This window comes from Gymnogyps californianus, chromosome 17 (assembly GCF_018139145.2).
Source record: "Gymnogyps californianus isolate 813 chromosome 17, ASM1813914v2, whole genome shotgun sequence".
NCBI lineage: Eukaryota > Metazoa > Chordata > Aves > Accipitriformes > Cathartidae > Gymnogyps > Gymnogyps californianus.
Genome location: NC_059487.1, coordinates 14262374 through 14278314, shown reverse-complemented (window position 1 = coordinate 14278314; position 15941 = coordinate 14262374). Strand labels below are relative to the sequence as shown.

The window sequence follows — 15941 nt, the reverse complement described above, 5'->3', positions numbered from 1 at the left end:
CTGATGAATTTGCTAGACAAATCTCCTCTCCAACCTACCTCCCATTGCACAGTAACATGAATTTGCATAATTAGATAACCTGCTCCTGAACAAAAGGAGCGATGCCGTGTGTCACAGGAAGGAGGAGGACACTGTTGGGGCCGTCTGCTTTGCATACAGTAGTTTAAGGGCCAGTCGTCCTCTTTGCGATGCAGACTGCAGGACAGCAGGGCTCTTCTCAGGCTTAGGAAGTCTCAACAGAAGTTTTGCTACAGTTGGCTTTACAATCGAGATATTAGGGCCCAGATCCTCTGGTGGTTTAAACCCCACATGCTCCATTGGAGTTACCGGTGCTTATTTCCACAAGTGGAGAATGTGCTCCTTGCTTGTCACAGACAGAGAATAAAGCTAAGGTAGCCCTTTCTTTAAATAAAATTAAATAACTGCATATGGCATCAGCGCACAATTTTAAATGTGCTTCTGCTGTTAAGAAAATAGCAAGCACACCAGTGGTTAATTAAATTACTTATCTTGAACTAAAAAAAGTGATAATATTACTATTAATTTAAAAACCCCTAGGGACTGCATAACGTCTTCTCATCGTATTTTTGAGACTGAGAAAGTCACTCGCACGCGTACAGTGCTATATATCCTTTTCAGCCGGCAGCGAAGGTTTGTGTTCCTGGAGGTCACAGTTGCCATTTTCAGATGCATCCGAGCTGCCCGGGGCCGACTCTGGTGGCGGGGGTTTGTAGAGTAAACAGGCGACAACAAAGAAGGTTGTCCCAAGCACCTGCAGCCATGAAGACATCCCGTTACTCTCTGCTCCCCCCAAACCAGGCGCCTAGCCCTCATTTGGGATGAGATTTGCTGACCAAGCTTTGGGGATGAGATGATGCTGAAGGCCAGCCTGGGCAGTAGACCAGCACACAGAGCCAGAGAGGGCAAAAACCCGAATTTAGCCAGCCCCATAGCAATGGGACAGCGAGAATTTGGAAAGCTGTTCAGCCCCACACGGACACCTGGAGCCCAGCGCTGTGCAGACCGACACTGCCTGAGCAATTTGCTGGAAGGCTTTTGAAAGCCTCTTTATCACAGCAACTGCTAAACACTACTATCTAGGCCAAGTGCTTGTTTGGGAGCAGTTAAAATGATGGTTTTCAGCTAATAAATAAGAAGCACAGAGCTAAGCTCTCTTATTTTCTAGCAGTGATCAGGGGATGGTTATTTACAGCCTGCCCACAATGCCATCACTCACTCTCACTAACACACTGCAGTTATATATTTTACTCCATTTCTAGGAAAAAATCACTTTGGTAACTGTTGGGAGAAGAGGAGGTTTTTCATATGGTGCAACAGAAGCTGTAAGCCTAGAAAGTAATGGGAATTTAAGAGAATGATGGTGCCTGGAGCACCATTACCTGGCGAGAAGCAAATGGAGCTTTTGCCTTCCCTGAGAACATTTCTTGTGTGAAGGTCTAATTTGGACGGGGGCGGGGGGCAGATCAGGACAACCCAATTTTGTAAAATTCTCTCCCAGAGCAAAACGCTGTCTCCTAAAGCCCTGACTGCTTTATCAGAGAGTGAAGTTAACAGGCAGCATCACCTTGTAGACCAGTCCAGCGATGAGGGTGTATCGGCTCATGGCTGAGTTCTGGTAAACGTAGCAAGAACCTTGCTCGCCGCACTGGTCCTGCCAGAGCAGGCAGGATTTATCAATCATGGACCCAAAGGCGATGGGGCCAGGGATGCCTCCTGCGGGAAGAGAGAGCGGACCTTCAGTTTGGGCAGCACCCACACACCAGCCTTGCAAGATGCAAGGTGCTTGCAGAAAAGCATCAGGCTCTGCTACTACTGTGATTAAGCAAACTCATCCTGCAACATCTACAGCTGTGCCCAGAGCCACAAGGTACCCAAAATACACTGAATTTCAAGATCTGAGTCCAGCGGGTCTTTTGACCATCCTGACCTACGTGTTGCACAAAATCCAAGAGAAACACAGGAGCTTCAATGCCTCTGCTCCTTTTTTCTTAAAATAAGGACACATTGCCCGGACGTTGCTCTTTGACTCCACCTGCGATATGTTACAGAATCCTTCATTCAGTTTGCAAACCATATGCAAGGGGAATTAGGTTTTTTGAATGACATCAAACAAGAGAAAACATCCTCCTTTCAACAGCGTGTGCCCTACCCCCTTCTTTTCCAACCCAGAGTGTTTTATTCTTAGGTAACAGCTTGGCACACGCTCCACAAAGCCAATGGACCATACCGATGCCCAAAGTCACTCTGTTCCATACCTAGTGTTCGTACTACAATCCACTGGATCCCGAGCGCGAATGACCTTTGCCTGTCGGAGACACACCTGGGGAACAAAAGGGGATTGTTTAAAAATGCTGCCAGGCTGCATGGCACCTCCCCGCCCTGCAACACCACGCACTTGGGTCCAGCACGCTTGGGACCTCCATCCCCTCTGGAGATCAACATTCACCCCAGTGCAACGTCCCCTCCTCACTGCTGCAAACTTGGACAGACATGTGGGTGTCCCATGTCGGAGGATAGAGCTGCCAATGCTAAAATTTGCTTTCCCAGCTAGACAGGGAAGAAGTTAGTCCTGATGTCTCTAGGCTGCCAGTAATGAGGTGGTTCCCATCCCACCTTCCCCACGGCTTGAGCCAGCAAGAAAAAGCAGAGAGGTGGATATCGGGGCTTCTTGCAGCGCTGGCAGAGGACGAGGTGATCCCGTGCTTACCGCAGAGTGGCGGTCAGGGCAGGAATACTGCTCAGGAAGGTGAAGAGGATCACCACGAACATGAAGAACAGGAGCAGGGGCCTTTTCGCACAAGAGGACGTGCATTTCCCTGCCTCTGCGTCACCAGGGCCGGGCAGGAGGGTTTTCTCAATGCAGCTACACTCGTGATAGACCTGGGAAAGAAAGGCCAGTGGGTGGTTTGCCAGGGAAAGCATGGAGATAGTCAAAGCTTTAAAAAGAAAGAAATTTGGGGACGGTAGAAACCAGCCGGTTTCACTCCCAGAGGGGAGCGAAGCAGAAATCAAGCTGCATTCTTGACACACCTCTGTTTCAAAAGAGGTTATTAAATAAGAGAAGTTAACTTTGCCAGGCAGCCCTTGAATGCTGAATGTCATCATTACCCTTCTTAAGCCTTTACTTGTCTCTATGAGCAACATGCTGGGAGGATGAGGAGGTGCATCATGTTCGTCGAAGACCCAAAATAAGAATTGGGGCAGGAATTAGGTGCCTACCGAGCTCCCCGCCTGCCTGGGTGATTTACCACAGATTTCAGCGCAGTTTGACCCAGAGCGAGGCAAAACTGGTTGGACACATTGAGAGAAGCAAAGCAGGGCGACCTCAGGCTACCTTCTGCCTTCATCCCAGGTGGTGCCTGAGAGCATCCATCCTGCACCGGGCTTTTACCGGGCTTTTACACTGATTTTCAGCAAAGCTCAAACCTGTGGAGACTTTTGCAGAGCCAGCCAAATCGCTCCAAAGAAGAGTGTTAACACACCTTGTTAATACACAGTGCTTTCAGACATACCTTCTTGCCATTCCTGAGGTTTTCGGAGACTTTTTTGCACCCGGCGTGGCAGGGAGAGTAATACATAATGTCATCGCTCCCGCAGACAGGGCTGTAGGTCTCCTGCAGACAGCCACACTCGGCGTTGCAGGCTGCTGTCAGGTTTAGGTGGCCACCAGGCAAAGCACTAAAAGGAAAACACAGGAGCAGTCAGTGGGGAGATACTGAACAGCATTTTCCAGCAGGAAATGGGTAGAGCAAGAGAAGGAGAAGGCGGGACGGTAGGAAATGCGGTGGATCCCCAAGTAGCATAAAGCCAGGCTTGCAAAAGGTTTCATCTCACCCAATTTTAACCATGAACAGGAATCGTACCCTGGACCTGTCTCTTTCCCACAGCTACCAAGGGAGTTTAAGTGATCACCTCACAGGGAGACACCTCCATTTGGAGATATTCCCGCTTTTAGCCCAGTTTATCCCACTGGATAGAGATGGGGGACCCTGTGAAGGCAACCTCACACTCTGGTGCTGCTGATCTCCCCCCCCTCCCTAAAAAGGGAGCCTCTTCCATAAACTCCAACTACATGCAAGAATTAGGACATCTATATTCCGGGTCTTGACCTCCGTATCTGCCTGTAAGACTGACTGGACATCATCTTGCATCACCAACACATTCACACATGACTAGCACCAGCACCATGTATTTGGAGTTATCCTTCTATTCTGACCAGGGCCACGCAGCACGAGACAGATGGGATGATTGTTATTACCTTCTGTCGTACATCTGGGTTACTCCTGCCATCGGCATGTTAGGGCAGTGAATAAAAAAAATGAATATAGCCAGCAGACTTGACACTGTGCAAAGTAAACACAATTTGATGATTCCTGAACAGCGGAGTTTAAATTTATTCACAAGGAATCCTCCCAGGAATGTGCCTCCCCCTCCGGCTGGCACAACCAGATAACCTGTTAAAAACAGTAAAAAAAAAAAAAACAACACAAGAAAGTTTAGAAATGTCAGCAAGGAGTTTTCATGTCTGAATACATTAACTGCAGTGTGTCTGCATGAGAATAACCCCTCGGTTGCTGTGTGACTTCTTGGAGGGAGTTCAGTGGACTTTGCTACAGCAGGTGGTCCTCCGTAACAGTTCAGGTAACGTGGCACAAGCCTGGTAAGGCAGCTTTTCCTATCCAGAGATCTTAAAACAGACTCTTTGAGGAGCACACCGTGAGTATTGATCACTTTTGCAGTCTATGATGTGGCAGCTAAGTGAGGATCTTCCCAGTTTCAGGATGCTGAAAAAATAAGTCCCCCAGTTCAGACATTCCTCGTTAGAGGAAATATTTAGTTAATGTTTTCTGGTAATGCACTAGAAGGAACAGACTACAGTTATTTTGCCTTCCTCTAGAGGGTAACAGATGGCTACAAAGTGACACGTTTCTTCCTGATGTCAGTAGATACAGCTCTGAAAATGCACTTGGTACAGATGTGCTGATGGGAAACGAACCTATCTAATAGCTGAAGACAATAACTGCTCTGTAAATGAACTGCAAAGAGTGTTTGTCTGCATTCTAAATGAGCTACAGTGCTCTTACAGTTGTAAGCAAAATGGGCAAACATTGCAAAAACCTGGTTTTCTTACCAAAAAAGGTAGCAGCTTCAGAGGCACTTAAACTAAACTGAGACTCCAAGAACTTGGGTCCAAACGTGGACATCCCAGCAATGAGGGTGGCTTCGGTCGCTCCCGCTAAGCAGAGGAAGATGAAGGTGGGGTTCTTCAGAAGCAGCAGTACTGATCTGGGGAGGACAAATATACTGGAATTGAACACTGTGGCACATTTTGATTTCAGGTCTGTCCCCTATCTTCAAGTCAGAAGGACCACATGTAAGATGAGGCAGCATCCCACCATGCAGCATCTCTTCGCAAGAAAAAAACAAAAGGGAGCTAATTGGAGTTTGAAAGAGCAGCGAGTTTCTCCACTCACGCTTATCGAGTCCTACTAGCCAAGGAAGGATGCCGAGGACACCCTCACCTCTCTCTATGTACCTGCACAGAGTAGATGTTGGTGCTCTGAGGGAGACGATAGTCTCCATTGCAGATGAGGATCGACAGTTTGTCCTTAAAATCTGCCTTTATATATATAATGTCTCTCATGCGCCAACTTGCTCTGGCTCTTGTTCCTACTGGGCTTTGTCCTGACTATCTTCAGGCACCTAACAGACACGCTTACCCTGGCCGTCTTTTATAGCCCCGCTGGCTACAGGCAATCTGAGGGCTTCCCTCCAAGGGAATCTGAGGAACATCAACGAAACACCTAAACCAGGAGGGAATAACCTGGGACTTCTCTCTGTGGACCTCATGAAGGCACCAGATGGGTCTATTTATCTCATGTGCATGTCCAAAATGGGTACTGGATGCCAGCAGTGTGTGTGTGATATAACTCCCCCTCAGGGTGCCCATGACTTGTATATGGGTGATTTCAGTGATAATTTTCCAACATTCAGGGCCAGGCTGAGTATCATCCACTCCTAAATGGGGCAATACTGAAAGGACACTACTCCTCACCAAATCTCAATCATTTCAAGGTTTTATTAGTCCCTGATGGCAGTTATCTTGAGACTCCTGACTCAAACAGCCAAGAGCAGGGAACAAAGTTGTGTTATATCCTCACGTACGCACATGCTACTCGTGCGCACCCACGTCCCCTGAGAATAACAATCTCCTATAACCATGGATGTTTTGCAGCTTGGGGGAAATACCAAGCAAGCCATTCTATATGGAGGAAGCACCTCCAAGACACTTTATATCCCACTGGAAAACAGAAAGCAATCTTTCTCCGACAACCTAAGCACAGTTTTACTTTAAGCTTAATGTATAAATTGAGCAAATACATTTTCTTTTCGACCCACTGGGATTTAGTAGAGAGCCATAGATATGCCTGAAAAATTGCCATATGTCATTTATATGCAGAAAGATCATCCAGCAACGATTCCATCGCGGAGACACAGAAATGCCCTCGGGCACATGGGATGGTCTCAATTATCTCTCACTATCTCGGATATTGGACTAAGAGGGATGACACTGCTTTGCAGGGAGCGTTTTGTAACACGCTTGAAATTCTGCCACGTGACTTTCCCCAAGCCTAGCCTGGACCAGCACCACAGATCATCCTATTTCCGAGACAGGCACAACCTCGTCATCGCGCAGCGATGGCAGCGACAGGGATGCCGTGGGATGCTCGCTGAATTGAAAGGCACAGTCACTTACCACCTACTGCTTTGGAGGAAATGTGAAATCAAAGAAAACCTACTGTAGTACAACCGAGTGAGAGACATGCTGAGGCTCAGCATCAGATTTATGCAACTTTATCCACATAAAGTGGAGAATTTCATTATACCAAAAGAACACAGAAGCTGAAAGACAGAAATACCACACATTCTTACACCTTGATTAGAGGGGGCTTTATACCAACCATTGTCTAGCTGTTGGGATTAGTTTAATTTAGTAAACTATTTTCCAGGAATGATCTTTTCGATTGTGCTTTATTTGGAAGCACAAAGCCTAATCTCTCAGCGAGAAAACATTTCTTGTCCACCTCGTGGCTGATGTAGAAATGGTACAATGCCTTCACCTTTTTACAGTTCAAGAGAAAAGAGAGGAATTGTTCCCTGTCACTAGCATGACTTCATGCCTGTTGGCCAAAGGTTACAGGTTAGACTTGCAGGTAGGAAAATGCAGAGGAACTCCTTTCAGCGCTAAGAGTAAGGATTTACTCACATAACTTAATCTGTTTGTAGACAGAAGATATAGTTGTGAGGAGCTACGGCATATAAAACCTTACCAAAGTCAACACAGACCTTTTCATTGCTATCAGAAGGATTTTAATCACACCCAGAAACCACGTAACTCTTGAATAGTCTTGACTGTCCTCAGTTCTTGCAGCCAAAGGGATCTCAGGAAGCTCAGCACTGCCAAGAGAAGAATCCCACCATCTATAAAAGCCTGATCCTGCAAATCTTTACTGAAATGGGCGCATACGGGAACTCTTTCCTCAGGTAATGGTCCTGCTGAGTGAGCTGGGACCACCTGTACAATCAGAGCCTGCTCCTCTGAGGAACACTTGCATGCCCAGGACACCCCAGACCGTAACAGAGTACGGCCACAAGCTAATGAGTCACTAACGACAGACAGATATTTATGCAATCTTAGAGCACATGAATGGGGACTTTTCCAGCACAAAATGACACCTACTGTCACCACCACCAAGGGAACGGAGGGCAGCACGTACGTTCCGCAGGAATGGAAACCAACCTCCCTTTACAACGCACGGAAGCTGTAGTAAAGCCACGAGCCAAACCGAAGCCCCACCCTGCCACCTAATCCAAGAAGGATGAGGGAAGTATTGACAGTGGCTTCTCGTGTTGAAGATCAGGGCTTGACAGACCAGCGAGTGATCCTCACAAACTCAGTCCCATAGCTCACTTAGGACAAAGCCTCTGCACTGACAGCAGGGTTATTTCATGAGAACAATCATATGGAACCAGAGAAAGGAAAATGCTATTTTATCAGGCCTTTTCAACCCAAGAATTAAGACAGAAGTCTCCTCAGGGCAGAGGATTAAGCTGTATGGGCTGCATTCCGGTGAGCTCCTGCTCTTCAGCAGCACTGTGAATACAGCAATTCATGAAGCTTGCTTAGAAAAGACCTGATGGCATGGAATAGTATTTTATTTCATCAGTATTTCTGCTTATCTTTGTGAGACTCTTACTGTCCGTACTGTGAGAAAGTGTGTAGCATCCGACCCCTTACTAAAACAAAAGCAACAGTGTCCTTTGGCCTCGCTCTCCAGCCTGGTCCACGTGTCCCCAGGAGCTGCACGCACAGATGTGATCTCCTCTTTAATGCAAGTTTCCAGCATAGCAAGCCTTTAAGGCACTTCCCTTTTATTAATCAAAACCAGGGAACACAAAAGTCTGTTGGGTTTTTGCTTTCAAACGAAAACCACACTAAGGTCTGGACTGATCTGAAGTGTTTGATAGGAGTTGCCCGCCTTCGGGTATTTGTTCTTCGGGAACGAGGGGTGAAAGAAGATGCTCCTGGAGTAGGACCGCCTCCGTACCTGCTGTCAGACAGCCTTCACCGAGAAACAGCGGGAGCTTTGAGCCAGATAAGCAAGAAAAGCATCAACCACTGAATTCCATCCCTCTGCTACCCTGTTTGTGTTGGTTTTAGTCATAACCTTATCATTATTTAAATGCAGGTTTTGAATTTAATTTCCGTGCGGAGAATAAGCCGTGACCTCGGAAAATGGCACCCAGTCAAGAATGCCATTTAATAACAGTATTGAAATCTGTTCAATGCAATCCTCTTCATAAAACTGCCTTAACCCCTGGTAAACTTCCTATGAAGTTTCCAAGAATTTCAGGCCTGTGTGAGTAGTTGCGTTGACACAACACAGATCGACTGCTGCTGAAAACTCCCGTACTGAGCACCTGCTTCAATCCTCCTCTGCCAGCACAAAGGCAAATACCACAACTAAAGTTCAGAAGTAATTGCTGGCAGCGGCACGGGGTTTGGCAACGTTGAATGTCTGCCTTTGCATGGGGCAGCCGTCACACATGGATGCAAACTCCTCCCTAAGAACGGTCCTGGGAGAAATACAAATAGGAAAAATCCCCTTATTGACTGCAAGCTCCGAAAGGAATTGATACCCAGATATCTCTGCAACATCCAGAGCTTGCACACCAGCTGAACCCAAGCTGTAAATAAAGCAGCACCTCTCCCCCTGCCCTCCATTTAAATGCAACTCAACACACACACAAAAAAAAAAAATCATAAAAGATTTCAAAGATCCATAGCAAATGCTTCTAGGTTAAAAGACCACATTTTATTTTGGCTACACGCTTGTTCCCACCCAGGATCCCTTTAAATCATTTCCTACCAAACCTCCTTTGCTGCAAGCAGGCTCGCCCACACCACAGAGCCAAGCAGCGGCCCTGTGATTGAGCGCACTGCTGTGTCACTGCTTTGCAGGAGAGATAAGAAGTAGTAACACATAAAAGGTGGCTGGAAGATGCAAAGGCAAAAGAAAAAAAAAAGGAAACTAAGAATAAAAAAGAAAGGGAACTGAAAGCTACGGTGCAGGTATCTTGTTCCCTGGATTTGGAACGGAGCTGTAAGAGTCAGAGGTTTTGTTTCCTCTTTTTTCTCATTAAAAGGACAAAACAGGGATCTAACACAAGCAAAAATAAGAGGAAAGGAAGAAAAGCCCCGAGGGGACGGAGAGGAGGAGATGTTGGACAACACCCAATTGGGCCAGGTGAGGCCAGACACAAGCAGCCAGGAAGAAATAATGCCATTGGGGAGCAGGAATGAGACGGCAATGCCTGTGCCTCTCCGAGCACCTAAAGGTTGGCACCAAGCCACTCTCAGTGAAACTCAGCGTGTTGCACATGACTGCAGGTGGATCTTCACACACGGATGTGAGCTTCTGAAAACCACAGACGGGACCAGCACCTTGTCCCCTGCTCTCCCATGCAATCCCCAGCACAATTTCTAGTTCAGCCCATTTGCTGAGAGCCCCCGGCCGCTGACGGGACCAGATGCTTTGCAACCTCCTCTGCAAGGAAGCGTCATCGCTACGTTTGGAGATGGGTAAAACCTTTTAGCTAGCATTGTAGAAAGCAAGCTCAGTTTGGGCCCATTGCTCTCGCTTCGGAGGAGCGCTCCCTGAACCTCAGGCATGGGATGGTTTTCTCACCGAGGCAGATCTTTAACTGTTTTCCCGAAGTCCGGATCCGATGCTTTTTTGTGGCTCCCATCCTTTAGCTGATGAGCCTCTGACACCCTCATAACGATATACCGCTGGGATCCTGAAAACGAGAGGCAAATGGGAACAAGGAGCATGTGAGACATGGGATGCGGATGCTACCGAAGCAGCGGATTTGCAGGGGGAAAATGCAACGTGACATCCTCCCTCTGCCAACGGCTGCAAGGGAGGAGCAGGGCAACAGGCAGCTGGAAAGCCGCGGGGGTGAAATCCATGTAGGAATTACAATTTCAACACTGGAAGCTCTTCCTCTACCCACGTCCCCAACTACACATGTGCACGAGGATGCAAGGCCCAAGCGAGCACGAGTACCGTGCAGCCCCAGCCCCAATTCCTCGAGCCCTGCAGGGCCACGTACCTGGGAGGCGCTGGGGGTACCCCAGGATGGGGATGGAGATGAGGAGGGAGGCTGCTCCGGCCCCGAGGAAGCCGATCCACCATGCTCCCACCCACAGCGTGTTCTCCGGGGCGATGTCGATCCTGTAAGAAACGAAGCGGAAAGGACACAAGGGAGAGAGGCGGCAGTTTGAAACGGAGCGGGACAGCTCGACGTGCCTCTCATTGAAGCTGGCAGGGGCCGGGGAGGGGACACGGGGGGGACATCAGCGAAGGAAACCGAGCTCTGGCCTCTCCCATGGCGATCTGCTGGGGATGCCACATCTACCATCCCTCCTGCCACACCACAGCACTGCCTGCCTTACCGGAGAGCACAACACTTAACGAGCCCCAGAGACAACATCATTTAATTCTCCTTTAATCTCTGGCTTGCACATTCACCTCTCCCCATTTCATTTGCACTTTGGGGGTTGCTACGATCCTTGTTCCGCCCCAGATCCACCCTTTGTGAGAAAACTGGTGGAAATAACCCATTCCTTCCCCTGGAAACCCGCTCCCCCTTTTTAACCCATTCATCTGCCAAAGAGCCTCTAAGGAGATAAGAATAAATTACAAATACTAACAAGCAAGGAGGGACTAAGCATCCTGGCTGGATCACCAGGAGGACGAGCAGCACTGCTGGTAGCATTGCCTCATCAGGGAACTCATTCAAAAAATTCACCTGCTGCTTGTAGCCTCATTAGCACAGGCAGTGCAGCGTGAAGAAGGATTTAAGCTGACAGGATTGCCAGCAATTTTCTTCCAGAAGCAGCACTAATGCAAGCCACCCTTCCAGCCTCGGCCCTCCCCGCAGAAACACCGCTGGACACCATGGGCACGTTTCCACCCAGCCACCAGGTCATTTCTCCAGATTATTATTATTTTTTTTTTCCCCCAAAAGGAAACATATAGCATAAAGGAAAAGGAACAAGATTATTTTTTAGCGACTTACTCTCTGCCAATTTCAGTATAAATATTTAGAAACATTCCTCCTACCAGATAACCCGCTGCAGGCCCAAGGATTGCAGCAGTGTAGAAAACAGCTGAAAGGGAAAACAAGCCGTGTTAGACAAATAGCAGCGTTTCAGCCAGCGATGCTGCGGAGCACTGCCGGTGCCCAGCGTCCCCCACCCCACCACAGCAGCCCAATTCCCTCCTGGATCTGGGATGCTCAGCCTCCTGCCGCCTCACACCCCTCTCCCTAAGCCACTGAGAAACAAAGCCAGACAGTTTTAACAACTTCTCATCTCACGCTTATGTCCCAGGGAAACTTTTGCATCCAACCTGGGAATTTTTATAGCATGGAGCAGGCAAAATTGGGTCAGTGGAAAACCATATTTAGCAGGGACGTAGCTGACCCCGCTGCCACATCCCGACTGCCGGCGTGATGAGCAGCGGCGTTGTTTCCCCACTGACAATACACAATGTCTATGCTAAATGCGGCACCACTGGCACTTATTTTGGTTTGCTGCCGTGGAAAGATCATCAACTTACTGATGATCTCCTCGTGATCTCCTTCTCTCCGTGCACAGCCTTCTGATACAACAGTATGGGCAGACTGCTAAATTTTGAAATCGCTAAAAGATCACCCCTTTTTAGCAATTTCACCAAACAGGACTAAGTAGTTGGCAATTGCTAAGTGATCAGCAATACAGAGCAGAGGAGTGAGCTGAGCTTCTTCTCTTGGCTGTGCTTTGCACCAGCAGTATCTGAGCAGCCCAGCGACCGTCCCTGCTGTGCTATGGCACTAAAGGGGTGATGTCCCCTTGCACGGACCGGGTATGGCCTCACGGTTGTTTGCCAGAGATGCTACTGCCACGCACGTGCTGGGGCATGCTGGAGGGCTCTCCCCAGCTGGCCCCGTGCCCGGGAGCCGGGGGCACCTCCTCATCTGCAGGGCAGGCGTTGCAGGAGTGAAAATACCCAGCTGAACTTACAGTTCCTGCCTGTATATAATCAAAACCTCCCCAAGAGCTGCCACCTCCCTCTGATTACCACCTCGCCCGTTATCGGGAACAAAAGACTGGGAGCACCTCTCGTGAAACTGGTCAATGCAGCCTGTTCGGCGCCAAGGCAGGTGGACCGGCTCTCCCTCCCACCGCCCAGCTCATGGGTGCAAGCTGCCCCTCCGGCTCGACTCACCAATGTACACAGGGGAGTAGTTAGTCTTGACGTTTTCATCTAAGTAGGTGACGCCAAGCGTGTAGAGCGGCGTGGCTCCCATCCCGTGCAGGAACTGCCCCAGCATGAAGACAAACCTGTAGCTGGAGAGGCTGGAGGCAGCCTGGGCGCAGGGCAGGCTCTGGTTCCCCCCGCAGACGCCCACCTCCACCGCCGAGTATGCCTCGTACCGTCCTGTGGTGAAGTGGGGCAAGGCGAAGAGCAGGGAGCCCAAGCCCATGACCAGCACGCCCCAACCCAGCCATCGCGGTTTGTGGCCGTTCCCCCCAAAATAGCTGACGAAGGTCAAGCAGACGCACGCCGCGATGTCGTAGGAGCTGGCGATCAGCCCGCTCTGGTAGCTGCGGAGGTCGAAGCGTCGCTCGATGGAGGTGATGACCGTGTTGATGAAGCCGTTCACCGTCATGCCTTGCAGGAAGGAGGCCACGCAGAGGAAGAACAAGACGCCCTTGGACGTGTTAAAGGGCTGTAAGCACCCGGGGGTGAACCCCCCCAGCCGCACGCGAGTTCCTCCCCTTCGGCCGACACGTATTTAATCCCTTCGCCGAACTGGGTCCCCTCCTCTCCCGGGGTGGTGGAGCAGAGGGGCTCGGCACATGAATCGGCAGGGCTGGGAGCACTGGAGGACACCGTGCCATTGCTCAGTGGGCTGCCGCACGCCTCCCGCCCGCTCGGGACGTCAAAGGTCCGGCCGGCCTTGCCGGGAGGAGGGGACGGGCGGGAGAAGTCGAGTGTCTGAGCAAAACAAAAGCCATTTTCTGCAGTCGAATTCTGGGGCATTGCCATGAACGGGAATGCAGAGTCGAGCAGCAGGGCGAGGTGGGGCTGGTGGCCCGGGCAGCTTCGCGGGGCAGCGAGGACCTGCCTATCCGGGAGATGCAATTTTCAGCGCTTACATCGGTAGGGAGATGGCAAAGGTCTGAGCCAAGACCATTCTGATCTGTGAAGGGAGAATTTTTACACATGCCTTTATATAAAACCATGCTCAAAACCCTCAAATATTGTTCCTTTTTTTTTTTTTTTTAAAATAAGTATTAGCATTTCACCGTGCAGTTCAGCTGGATGTGTGCCCTCCACCATGGGGTGTGTTGGTACCTCAGGTATCGGGGCACCATTACCATTACAGAAAAGAACAACACATTCAAGAGCATTAAAAAAAAGCACCTCTAAAGGCATTCTCCCTACCAGCTGAAGCCCCTTATCCCTCCTCTCGAAAAGACCCTGGTTAGACACCGGACCCTCACCACCTCTGTCCCTCTCCTTCCCCCTGCAGAGGACAGCATGCACAGCTACAAGTTTCCCACTGTTAAAAGTCCTTTGGTCTCTCTTTCACACTCTGCCAATAACAGTTTATAATTATCCTGAAAAGTTTCCACAGTCAGATTGATTTTATTCCAAGCCCTCAGATCTGTTTACAACTATTCAGTAAAATCCTTTCTATAACTAATTAGACTGCATGCCATTTCAGAGAGAGCTGGAGGGCAGAGGCAGCTGACTCTAACCTGATTACTGATGCAGACTGCCTTCTTTCCACCGGTTCCTGTGCATCGCAGCACCTGATCATGCCAGCAACCAGGAGTGTTTTTTCTTAAATGCCTCCGCTGAACTATAAATGATGAAAACAATAAGGTTCTCCCTTGAATACTGGTCTTAAATACGCAACAAATGCTAGGCAAGAACTGTTTTATTAGAGACCATCCTAAAAGCATCCTGTATTGCCCAATATTTTTTGCAAGTATCTGTTCGAGAGGTTCCTACAAAAATGTTCCTCTTGAGATGGCAATCAGCCTCATCAGTAGGGAATGGGAAAAAAGGGCATTTGTTTCCCCAATAAAATGAACCATGTTCAGATCGCTCTAACCTGGGAATATTGCAGCCTTTGGTGAAGAAATTAATACACCTCTGTGTGTTGCTGGAAAATCTTACTGACATTTGCTTGGTAGATAATGGCGTGCACGAGCACCGACGCGCTTCCCTGTACTGGCAGTTCTTGCAGGCAGCGGGGCAGGAGGACTTGGCAGAACGTGATGCTTAGAGCAGCATCAAGGTCCTGCTCCCATCCCAGAAGAGCAGAGGACAGACCACATACGCAAGCAAATTTTAAACATCCAGGTCAGTAGTGCTACAACAGGTCTGGTCCTTAAGGTAAGTTAAACAAATGAGATCCACCTTTCGTTGGCAAGTAATTCTATCTTAATTACTCTGTCTGGGGAGCAGAGTGCACAGAATATTTCAGGGTCCAGATTTTAGTAGGAATTTGATGATAGCGCAGGGGCAGGGTGAGCTTGGCAGCCAGAAGGGCACTGCTTTTCAGGTCCACGCTAGACTCCTCTGGGTAACTTCTACTTTAGCTGACCGAGTACAGTGCAGGATAACTTTGATGTGTAATGTGTAAATGCAAAAACTAACTGCAGGCATTGAAATTTTGCTGCAGAGACAGACTGTTGTAATGTGTTGGCACAAAAAGATAGTGCCTTGGATGCAAGGCTATATTTTTTCACTTTTTTGTCCCTCCAATGTTCTTATGACTCTTACAGCTCTAAATCTGTTTTCTCATCTTTGGATGCAATATTGGAAACAATAAATAAGAGTGCTTTAGCACTCTAACTTTATTAAAGTCAGAAGTGATTGTTAGATACTGGATCAGGCTCTAAGGAGCGGAACTGCTCACGTTACCCCAGTGTAAATCAAACATGCCTCCTGCAAGCAGCCGGCTGACTTCAGCTGCACGCTTCCCATATCAAACATAAGTCTGACATTACATTTGACTACACTTGCAAAGAAGGTTGCTTGGCTAGGGACTGATTTTGCTCCCCCTGATTTCAGTAGATAGAAAAAGCCCATCTCTGTTAGTTAGCTGATGCGACCAGGAGCCAAGAGCTCCCAAACTGGCACACCTTCACCCTGGAGAAAACACTCCTACTGCCTCTTTACCAGCACTGGGATATCTCCTTTGATATTTCATGAATATATATTGATATTTTGATATTTCATGAGCCAGGAAAGAGATTCCAGCTTTTCATTAAGGTTTTCTTTTCCTTGCAG

General features: G+C 48.6%; 1 protein-coding gene across 1 annotated transcript; it reads right to left on the bottom strand.

Moving 5' to 3' along the window:
* Window positions 1–622: 622 nt before the first annotated feature.
* Window positions 623–13682, bottom strand: SLCO4A1 (solute carrier organic anion transporter family member 4A1). Its single transcript, XM_050907506.1, is given in 12 exon segments — window positions 623–772; window positions 1586–1734; window positions 2277–2341; window positions 2729–2901; window positions 3534–3699; window positions 4280–4475; window positions 5153–5307; window positions 10272–10383; window positions 10699–10820; window positions 11668–11758; window positions 12858–13388; window positions 13391–13682. Coding segments are annotated over 12 exon segments (2202 nt in total).
* Window positions 13683–15941: the final 2259 nt, after the last annotated feature.